The 12153-nt window shown below is 42.5% G+C and overlaps 1 protein-coding gene across 1 annotated transcript in view; it reads right to left on the reverse strand.

Annotated features, from left to right (window-relative positions):
- ARID2 (AT-rich interaction domain 2) overlaps positions 1-12153 on the reverse strand; it is a 73121-nt gene that overhangs the window by 28662 nt on the left and 32306 nt on the right. Inside the window, exons 4-7 of the mRNA XM_066591716.1 lie at positions 11685-11818; positions 6881-7099; positions 4453-4520; positions 1539-1605 (exon numbers count right to left, since the gene is read on the reverse strand). Of these exons, the coding sequence (XP_066447813.1) occupies positions 1539-1605; positions 4453-4520; positions 6881-7099; positions 11685-11818 (488 nt within the window). The remainder of the gene's footprint in view (positions 1-1538; positions 1606-4452; positions 4521-6880; positions 7100-11684; positions 11819-12153) is intronic.

Below are 12153 nucleotides of genomic sequence, written 5' to 3' on the forward strand. Positions count from 1 at the left end.
TGGCAAAAAAAAATTCTTATGGCGTTCACCATGTGTGATCAATAATGTGATATTTTGGACTTTTACAGACGCAGCATTACGGATTATATTTTTGCATCTAGAATTTTTTTGTGTAAAAAAAAAAAGGGAGGTTTTTTTGAACTTTCAAGTTTTTTCTTCATTCCCAACGGAGGCTTTGAATTTGTGATCGTCTGTACAATATACTGCAATGCTTCAGTACTGCAGTATTTGTTACTTTTACCAGCAGCCTATTAAGCCACAGGCAGGACTAAACAAGCTGAAATCCATCGCAAACCATGTCCCCAGACTACTGTGGCAACCAATCAGCACCCTGTGATTGTGTCAGGCATCTGGTGTGTGCGCTCACTTTCTACCTATGACTGGGATATATCCCTCATAAATCCTCTTTAACCCCTTAAGGACCTATCACTGGGATGTCTAAACTAGAGACCCCCAAAACATTTTTTATTTTTTTTTAAAGTGGTGGTTATTAAAACTTTTCTTCAAAGGGTCAAGTTTTTTTTAGAGACACCCAACATACATGTAACATCAGATGTGTGCACAGTTTGTATGGAGTGGGCTCGGCTGACAGTGTTCGCTTGCTCAAGTCCCCTTAAGGGACTAACGAAAAAAAATGGTTTTTCACTTAATAATTACGAACCATAATATTAAAAATGTGTAAAAAAAAACCCTCCCCATATTTCTAACAAAATGAAAGCAAGACAAAAACATGGTATCTACATGTCCGTAAGTCTGATCTATTAAAATAATGCATAATTTATACCACACAGTGAATGTTAATCAGAAAAAAAAATAAATCATATTGCCAAGATTTGTACCCGTTTGGTTGTCCTACCTACAAGGAAAAAAATAAATAAATAAAGGCTTAAAAAGCAATCAAAAATTCCTATGTGTTACCAATATGCAGTTTGTCCAAGAAAAATAATAATAATAATAATAATAATAATAATAATAATAATAATAATAATAATAATAAAATGAGGACAAGAGAATAAAATTGCAAAAAAAAAAAACAACAAAAAACGTCTCTGTCCTCAAGGGATAACTATTATTAATACAAAATAAATAAAAAGCTTCCAGACATTTGACTGGTAGGTCCTGTTTAAAGGCTACGGAAACGAAGATAATTTTTCCACTAATATGTTAAAAAGTTGCACTAAAAATTCTAGACGGCAATTTCCATCACTTGATTTTCCGACCCTGAACTACTTTCAGCCTTTCATTTTTGATGTATCCCTCCCATTAATACATGCTGGATATGAGATCTGTCTGTTGAGATGCTGCTGCCTTTACTAAACTTGTGGATCGTCTTAGCTTCATCTCTGCACCAAATTTCTCCTACGGCCCATGAGGCATCACTGGTGCTGACAGATACTGAAGAATGTTTGATTTTCCCCATCCCTACCCATTAGGATTATCAACTTAAATCAAAAGTAGGCTGTGTATGGGCTCATGACAAAAGTAACAATAAAAAGAGTAAATAATTTAACTATACATCGACGAAACGACAATCCCACCTTGAGATCTGCATTTGTCATATATGAGGTCACGTATTTCATTGTCATCAACGATATCCTTCCAGAACTAAGAAAGATGGAAAAATAGTTTACTCAACATCATCAAATCAGAACTAAAACTTTAGTTTTGCCGGGTGAAGCAAGTCAATGTATAAAAACAATTGCGCAGGAAGCAGTTAGGGCAGAGATATCCCATTAGAAGGGCTGTCTCATGGTAGACTGGGTGCCATTATTAGGCAAAGAATATACAAGGAGGAGGCCTGGGTAATGGGGCAACCTTTTGGAAAGAACGTGGCTGTAGTCAACAGGTAATACGTCATCTCTCTTTATTACCCAAGTATCACTGAATTAATAAAAGGTATTACGCCTTGACTATTGTCTTCGTTCCAACAGCTTGCATCACCCAGGCCCTTTTCTCTATAGGTATTTCTGGTACATTAAGACATCAATTCCATACTTAAGGACAGCACAACTTGGGCTGGCAGCACCCGTCCCAATCTGTAAGGGGAGCTCCAGTTATCTCTCACACTCCTGGAGCTCCGCCTTTTTCTTCTCCTATCCATTAGCATTGTTAGGATGTTCCTTGGGGTGCAATCACATAGCTGTATGCATATTTCAGTCCATGAACTGTCAGCCATGACAACAGCAATTGGGGTAAAACGGGAACCCCCGTACTTTATTTCTTACGTAATCGCTCCTTAATTATGTCGTCTAACAGCTGCACTACTCAGGCACTAAAAGTACTGGTACCCACAATTGTACCTAAACATAAAAAGGACATGTAAACTTGTAGCCAGGATGTAAAGGTTAATAAAGTTCCATATCATAAATGGGAGCCTGGAAATGATAGACAAGATAGGCCAACATATTGTCAATAAGATAAAGGGGTATTGCGGGTACACCAGGTTGATCCCTCAGGAATGCTTATGTTAAATTATTAACATTTGCAATCTAGTCGCTAGCTGTAAGAACTATTCCTTTTTCTGGCACAGCTGTATATTCACAGGTTGCCCAAGGATACGACCTGTAGACACTCCAGCACTGCAGGCCGGGCCTGAGCAGTAGGAGCCGGCAGGGAGCTTTCTCATCACTCAGGAGCGTACACGGTTGGGTACATTCACAGAACGCCGGGCTCACGCACAAAAGTAATAGGCTGCAGGGCTCCTGCAGCATTTCACAGCTGTGAACCCGTCCATGACCCTGTGTATGGCAGTGAAATCGGACTGCGCATGACCGCGTACTTCCGCAGGCGCTCATGTACAGTGTGCTTTTCCCCCCCCCATTTATATTTCCTGCACCATCGCTTAGCAAGGACGCCTATACGCAAACGCAGAGCCCAAACGCAGTGTAATTGTGTCTGAGCGGTGAGTATATACGTGGCCATAGAGAACGATTCGCTCCATCTACCATCCCATGGCGGTAGATGTCCATGGGACGGGTTCACTGGCTTGTCTGGAGAGCAGAGTGGCTCCTGCTGACAGCATGAAAATTTGGTGCAACAATGGGAGCATGCAAAGTATGTCCCAGTGGCAGTCAGTAGCAGAAATCCCATCCCTAGAATTGTGCCTTGACCATTGTATGGAAGAAAAATCCAAGTGCCTATCAGAAGTGGGCACATTCCCTACGCAAATACGAAGGGAATGCCTACTCCTTGTGACCCATCAAGGGCAGAGCAAAAGGCAGGCGATCACAGTAGCGCCGGCAGATCGGAAAGGGAGTTGACTGAAGTAGCACGAGCAGCGGGAGTGATCTGTCCAATTGCCACGCCCAAATAAGCAGTCGGAACGCCCCATGAATGTGGTGTAGCCCAGGGAAGGCCACCCCAGGGGGGGATGATCCGCAAGGTAACTGCGCATGTGGGTCCACCTCACACTTGGGCAAATGTCACCACTTGGGTAAGGTGTTTGCCAGTAACACCTGGAGAAAAAAAGCCAAAAAGGGGGATGGGGGAAGGACTGGAATAAGGGCCATCATACTTACCTTCCCTGGATGGCAAGAGTCGTTTCTCACCTCCCTTTAGTGGAGTAGAGCCCTGGGATCAGAGCAAGAGAATCTTTGCTTGTAGGTCACAGAAAAATTAGGGATTCTCAGTGCCACCTTGCCTTCAAGCGGTAGGGAAGCAGCAGGGAAGTTAGTGGCAACTGCAATGTTTCTCCTCAGTAGTGTAGTGGGGGGGTTCAGTCAACCTTGAAGACCTGCACCACGGAGTTCTGCCTCCTATGGATACTAAGCTAAAATGGATTTAGCCAAGTGGCTACAAGGGTGGCACAGCTGATAGCAAAGCAACTCTCCGCTTGCCTAGTGCCCACCTCCAATGGCACAGCCAAGAAAGAGAGCCCCTCTCAACAATCAGATGTACCCTGGTTTCACCACAGCCGCTCCAGAGCCAGAAAACGTTGCTGTAGCGGTCGCATGCTGTTCATCGCAGAATTGCTGCTAAAACCTGTAATTGGTTGAGCAGTTATGTGTACAATGAACAGCATATGACCTGGCTGTGATGTACCTTTACATGGGACGACTGGCACACAAGTGCCCAACAGCTCACACCACCAATTTTCACACAGTAGAGATAGTCATTGAGAATGGAGGCGAAGCAGTTGGAGTTCACTTTCAGCCACCTGCTTCCATTCACTGAAAACAACCGGTCGTAGATGATCAACTGCCTGCTTAAAAGGGTCGATAGCCGCTTGGTTTTGAGATGAGCTAAGAACCAAGCAACGCCAATAAGTGAGTGACTTCCCGCTCAATAATCGCCCCCCCCCCGTGTGAAGGCAATTTAATGCTGAAAAGTTTGTGCATAGCTCTGACCGGAAATACTGACTCAAACTGTTCTCTTGTAAGCTGTGTTGTCCCACAACCATTTTATTGCAAATGAAATCACAATTTTAGAACGTTACATATGCATTTACATTACCTGTACAAAATCACGATCTGTTTTTTCCTTCCATTCATCACCAAACACGGCAGAAAATGTTCCCAGAGCTGTTAAAAAGAAAAATGTCACAATAAATAAGGACCAAACAACTTAAAAATACAATGTGTTCAGATTTTCCTAAATTAACATACTTTACTAAAGGTTACTGCTTCCAAAACCTATAAGGCCTTGAAGAATCTCTTGCCCCATTTACTGACTTACCCTTCCACTTCCAAAAAAAATAAAATGTATAAAAATTACAGAAATATCATTAAAACTGCTCATTATGCAGTGGCATTTTCATGGCTCCAATCCAGACCACCCATTTAAAGTGAACTTTGACTTTTGGGGAAAGCCAGGACTGCCACAAAAAGGGAGCATTTGAAATGAAAGCATTTTGAAGTACATGGGCATTAACAATTTGCCTTTATTAACCTTTTATCTGCCATCATTCTAAAATTGGCACAGTGGATTCACCCAGCTGTTGCCTTGCTTTGGATTGCGAGGTGGGTCCTTATTTGGCAGACACTGGACGATCCATCTAATATGTGTAGGGGTCTCCCAACTCTGCCCAGATGGCAGAAGTCCGGGGGAAGATAAGTAGCCGAGCATGCATATGTATGGGGGTGTTGGGCGAGTTAGGTTGATTGACAGCTATCTGAAATGTACAATAATCCTAAAACAGAGTAACCTTAGTAACTTTCCATGTGGCTACTACTAGTAAAAACTCACTTTTAGCAAGTTTTCAGATCTTTTACATATTGCAAAAACCATCTGCCTGTTTAATTTGAGGATTACTTTTATTATTACAGCACTATGCTTCCCCTAAGGGACATCCATGGTATGCTTGCACCTAGAGAGCTGAAAACAGGATACACAAATTCACACACTCAGAATTTTTGCCACAGGAAACCACAATCCACATGTAAAAGAGGATAGGCAGCAAGACCGAAGGCTGACTATTGGATTTCTGCCGGGAATATGAAGCAAATGTGCAAAAGGATCCAAATGAGAATTGGCCCTATTGTTTTCAGAGCACAGATACTTTTTCTCCTGGAGAAAGTGAAACGAGTATTCATTTGCTTCTATTGTAAGTGGATCATTAGTAAATCTGATGTGGATTTTGGAGCAGAATCTGCACCAAAACCCTGAACGAATGTATAAACAGGTCCTTAGGGCACAGTCACAAGAAAATCTGCACCAAACCAGTGTCAAAATCCAATCCGCGCCATTGGTGGAGATTTTGACTTGATTTTGGACGAGAATCTGGAGCCGATTTTAATTCCAATTGAAGGGGAAAAAAAAATAGCTGTGGTAAAATCCACACCCAATGGTGTGAATTTGGACGCAGATTTTCGGAAAACCTGCACTTTTTTTTGCAACATATAATTAATGGGGCTGACTCTTCAGCCAAAAAACAGGCAATGGTGGCTAATTGCATTAAACAAGCAATACTTATTAAATGCAGTGCCACACTCAGATGATCCCTGGCTGACCTTGCTTACTGGGCGCCAATAACGACATCAGAACACCACATGACCGCTGCAGCCAATCACTGGCTTCGATGATGTTCCACTGACACCAGAAATCGGCTGCAGTCATATGCTATCGACATGATGTCACTGCTACAGCCCAGGGAACAAAGAGCAGAAGTGCTGGAGTGTCGAAGGCTCAACAAAAAACGAATGTTTCTTTGCCATTTCAGATTATGGTCTACCTTTGCACAATTTTTTTTAATGATGTTGGAAAACACCTTTAAGAAAACCACTAAAACCCAAAATAGTTTTTTCGCCCATAGCAATCAATCACAACCATACTGGCTGCTATAGGCAACAAAGACATTTGTTCTTTTATAAATCTGTCCCAATGTTATTTGTATGGGTTTTTTATAAGACTATATTCCCAGGTAGAGTAAACAGATGGAAGTCTATAGTATGCATATCTAGTAGCTATTTGCAGACTGTACCAATCATTTGTTGTATTTTACCTTCTCAGAATGGTACTTTCATCATCCTGTGTTGTCCAATCTGTATAATCGCCGGTTTCTGGAGCTTACAAGCAATATCGGAGTAGCAGTATACTCTCACAATGCAGATTTGTTGCACAAATTTATGTAACTGACCCATTCATCTGAACTCCGCTTGCAGAAATCCACGTGTTTGCCGCCAAAACATCCCCACTCAAAACAAACTGATTTTTCAGTCATAGAAATCTGCAACAAATCTGCCATGAACCGTGAAAGCAATTCCAGTAATTGGCTGGTTTTATGCTTGCATTCAGGTGTTTGCAATGGATTACTGATATATATTTGTGCAATTGCACGAATTAAGACAAAGATTTGACTCCAAGTAGTCAAGCATGCAGCTGGTCTGTACGGACGCATGCAGGCATGTGTGCATGAAGGGGTGAAAAGTAACTTAATACTCACTGTCATCAAACACACCAGCATTTGCAAGCAACAAGGTGATAATTTTTGGATCCTTTTCAAGCTGCATAACATGCTTGCTTTCATTAGACAGTAGGGTGCAAACATTTATTGCGAAGTCCACTTCATTTGGGAGCCCAGATAACAACGAAAGCACCAGTTTGTTGTAATCATTTGGTGTATTGAAGTCCATTGTAAGCCCATAACTTTGACGCAAGTAATCTATAAAAGAAACAAAAAAAAAATTGCAATAAACATGTGATAGGACAATTGTACTGTTAATACATAGAACACACTTTATTCAGAGTTTCACAAGTGCATTATAATTGTAAAAGGTAATTTACCAAAAAATAAAGCACAAAGGAAACCTAAGCTATAAGATTAAAGGAGCGATCGCTGCATTGTAACATCTCAAACTCTACTCAACATATCTATGCCAAATTTGCTCAAAAGGAAAATGTGAACCCTTACCCCCATATCAAAAACCAAAGAATCATGGTATAAGATAAATGCGATTTAACCCCTTTCTAACATCTGCTGTATGTACAAAAGCAGTCAGAAGTGATTGTATGGAGGGGCTCAGGAGCTGAGCTGCTCCATGTGCATGGGTGTTGGTTGTATTGTATAGCCAACACCTGTATGGAACAGCAGCGAGGAGCGGAGAAAACTCCAATCTAGGCCATTTAAACTGGTAGATACTGGCTTAGGCATCTAACTGGTGAGACAGAAAGAGGGGCTCCCTCAGTTACACAACCGTGGGGTACTCAACAGTTGGAGTGCAGGCCTACTGAAGACTTCCAGGTCTGCCAATTCAGTATACCCACCGAACATTACCTTAGGCAGGGTGCAGTGGCATGAGAAGCACTGCAACAATACTTGGTAATACTCGCACTCGGCCCAGTGCGATATGGGGCCACGAATCCCGCCCCATATCGTGCTTACCATCCATGTGAAAGCCCTGTGGATGCAAGGCGTTTTCATGTGAAAACAGCCTCGTATCACTTCAGAGATGCAGGGATCCTCTGACGCGGCTGTCACGGTCGCCGCAGAGGATCACAGAGTTCCCCCAATGGCTTCAGTGGGGCTGGCGCTGCTGCCGCCGGTTCAGTTGAAAGCAATGGGTCTGTGATGCAAGAGCATGCAACTAGATAGAACAAGCATGGCATCGAGGTGCCATGGCGGAAAACATTGCTCATGTGTATGACCCCATTCAAATGCAACACACAAATCTCATGTGATTTTATCCACCGTGTGAAAACGGCCTTACAGTGTATTGTACAAGTGACTGAATGATTTAGTCCCAAAAGTATGGTCTCCTGAACAGCAGCAATAAAACTACAGCTCAACCAGTAAAAACCCAGCCCTTATATACAGCTTCTTTGCTGAAAAGAGTAAAAAAAAAAAAAGAAGTGTATGTATGTATGTATGTATGTATATATACATACATATATACATACATATACATATACACACACACACACATATTCTACACACACACAGAATAAGGCTTAAAATCTGTCAACAAAGAAGAATGATCTAAATTCTGACCAACTCAGATCTTCAGGGTTGTGGATTCATTTTCTGTCAATTTCTCAGTTTGTGTGATGCTGTTACATGGATCTAGCAGGACACTGCTTGCAGGATACAGGCACTCCTCTCACAGTTAGACCCAATGACCACTTGCACGCACGGATTCCACTGCTGAATCCCCGCGTGCCCGCGGCGAAAAAAAAAAAAAGTTCTCTTACCTCTTCGGCACCAGCACGGATCTCCTTTCTTTAGCATGGCGGATGCGTCCGGAAGCGCCGGACGCATGTGCAGGGAATTTCTTATTATTTTTTTAAATCTCCTGCTTCCCCGCAGATCCGCAGCACAGCCACAATGACAGCCGAAATGACGGCTTCCTTTGACTTCAATGGAAGCAGCCCCATGGAATCTGTGGCCAAAATGGAGCATGCTGCAATTTTCTCCCTCAGTGTGCGATCCACATGCCGGGAGAAAATGGCATCTGTATGCTTTTAAATAGTTTGTGGATGCTAATGTATCCCTATGGGCGGCTTTGATTTGCGAGTGACCCGCAAATCAAAGCCGTAAGTGGACATTGGGCCTTACTGATGATCACACAGCTACTGTCTCACAGGTATATTAGAGGAAATCACAGCTCATCCTCCTGACTGGTCTGTAGCCACCGGGTGTCCGCTGTAAGAACAGCCTGCACTCGACGTTGTATGGAGCGGGATCCACCCGCGATCCCGCTCCATACAAACATTTGTTCGGACCTGCGAACAGGATCCTGGAAGGGAACCTGTTCGCAAGTAGGGGAGCATCTGTACATAAAAATAAAATTAACCCAAAGCCGACGCCAACCAAAACAGTCGCAGTATGTGCCCTGTAATCCAAAAACATACATATTATATATCAAAACGTACGAAACATGAGGAACCTATTTCCATACTTTATTTTAGCGTAAATCTACTAATTAAAAGAGAAAAAAATTATATATATATATATATATATATATATATATATATATATATATATATATATATATATATATATATAATGTTTTTAAAAATTTTACGCTTTTTACCCCAAATAAAAACTAAAAAAAAAAAGTTTGTGAAAAAGATATAAAAAAAATACCCCTATGTCACAGGGGAAGAAAAACACAGCAAAAATAATTTGGGAAACAGAAGGGAAAAAAAACAGAGCAGTAAACTACTATATGGGTAAAATCCCCAAATAGTGTCTGGTCCTTAAGGTACAAAACAGCCTCGTCCTTAAGGGGTTAAGCCATGTAGATCCTTGGTTGTCTGGATATGGAGTGTGCACAGGAGCCAAGCCCACTCCATACCTGGTGGCTGTTAGTGGTGTCATGCAGCTGACAGTCACCTGCAACGGCTATGACTGGAGCTAGACGTTTAAAGGGGTTTCCGATTAGTAAACATTAGTGGAGAGGGAAAGGTCAAAATACATATTTAAAAAAAAAAAAACAAACACTCACCCCTCAGCGGCATCACTTTGGCCCTCTGGCCAGTGTATTTATTTTGGTCACAGTGGTCATGTGGTTGTTTACCTATGTGACCACTGCAGCCAAAAGTAAGCCCCAACACGGGACATGATCAGGGACGCCCCATGAAAAGGGCAGGGCTTCTACATTAGAAGCCGACATGTCCGGTTTATGGGACAAAAACTATTAAAAAAAGCAAGGCAGACAGCCTCTCTAACTAGTCTGAAGCGGTCAATGCTAAGCACCATATCTATGCTGTTAGCTGGAGGGGGGCACCAACGCATCCCCCAAGACAGGATTACAGCTGCCAGGCTCATTATGGATTTGTCTATAAAGCCAGTGTCACACATCACGTACTCGCTGCGGAATCTATCTGAAGCACAATTCCGCAATTATGTACAATACAATGTTAGTAAATGTGCTCTAAACAAACCCCATTCACTAAGAGGGAAACATTCCACTGCAGGTTCGAGCCCCGTTGTGGATTTTTTAAATCTGCAGCATCTTCGTTTTGTTGTGGGAAAACAGACTTCATTCACTTCAAGGTAATGAGTGAAAACCTCATGGCTCAATCAGCACCAAATCTGCAACATTATGTGCAAATTTTATGATGGATTTTGGTGTTGAAATACAGATTTAATCATAATAGTATTTATTTATAAAGCACCACCATATTCCGCAGCGCTTACAAAACAGAGGAGTACAGATACAAAAAAACAAAAGATACAACAACAACGGTTACATGTAGCGATCAATTGATGGAGACAGTAGGGGGTGAGGGTCCTGCTCAAACGAGCTTACATACTACAAATAGCGGGGTGATACAGAAGGTAAAGGGGCTGGAGATGTGCACAGTATGTAAGTAAGTTTTTTTTAGCCTGTAGACTGGCACGGTAGTACATTGATAAACAGAATAATACTCACCTGTTTTGTTCCCCTGCTGCTTCAGTTACCTTCATGGTCAACATACTTCAGGTTAGTGTGGTCACATATGGTCTAGGCTCATAACCACTGAAAACAATCATTGGCCTCAATGGTTAGTACTATGGAGACTAATGATTGGCTACAGCGTTCATAAGCCAAGGCGGCCAATAACTGCGCTGACCCAGAAGTATATAGAGGCTGGAGGGGACCACAGCCGTGAGGGGATGAAGTGGCTATAGTGCTCTATTATTTCACCCCTATGGCAGCCTGTAAGGCCAACAGACAGCCCTGCAGAGTGCCGTCACACATTACACATGAGCTCCTGCTCCCCACACCTCAATTCTCTCACTATTACTCTTCATAAGATCATAGACATTGCTGAACATCTATAAGGAGGGGTGAGCGGGGCTAGCAGCTGAAGAATATCCCACAGTATTTCCACCCAGCTCGATCTGAGCACTGCTACTAATAGAAAATACCTAACAGATATATAGCGCTGCCATCAGCATGCCCGTCACTATCTAGTGCTGCCCTCAGAGCGGGCAGAATAAGGGGACATTCATATGGAGCAGATTTGGATGTGGCCCCGCACCAAAACCTACACCATAATCCACGTTAAAATCTGCACCGTTTGGTGCAGAGTTTGACGCAGTCTTTGCTGCAGATCCGCAGTAGATTTCCCCCTTTCAACCGAAGGAGCAATCTGCTGCAGATCTGCTACAAGTTCCGCAGAAGGATTAGCAGTATTTTTATATTTTCCTCCCTACCACCAAAAACATTTCTGTAACATAACCGACAGCATCCATGCATTCTCATTCCACATAGAACCATCTACTCGTACCCATCGTAAAACTTTCAGAGAAGTGTGCATACCTGGAACAATGTGCTGCTGGTAGTTGTACGTGCATGGGATTGCACCAATTGGGAGCTGAGGTTTGGGATTGCCAGGCTGGACTTCATCATCATCTTCACCAAAATGATGTACTTTCTCATATTTTTCCAAGTAGCTGTAAACAAAATACAATATGACATTCATGAAGGCAATGTTTACCCACTGGGTTAATCAGCACTTTAATATACTTAAGTAGGTTTGAGGTACAAATAGTTGTTACGGAAACATTAACGACTGTAATGGCGACACGGAATATGTAGAATGGCAATATGAGAGAATTCTGATAAATGACACTTCATTCAGGCAGTGTAGAACTTTCCACTGCAAAACATGCTAGCAAAGCCAGCGCACACGCCACTGGCCGACAGGCACGCACACGCCGCTGGCCAAGGAGCACTTATGGACTCCTCCAAGGAACAATATGTGCCCAAGTAGTGGAGGAGACAGAAG

This window comes from Eleutherodactylus coqui, chromosome 2 (genome assembly GCF_035609145.1).
Source record: "Eleutherodactylus coqui strain aEleCoq1 chromosome 2, aEleCoq1.hap1, whole genome shotgun sequence".
NCBI classification, from domain to species: Eukaryota; Metazoa; Chordata; class Amphibia; order Anura; family Eleutherodactylidae; genus Eleutherodactylus; species Eleutherodactylus coqui.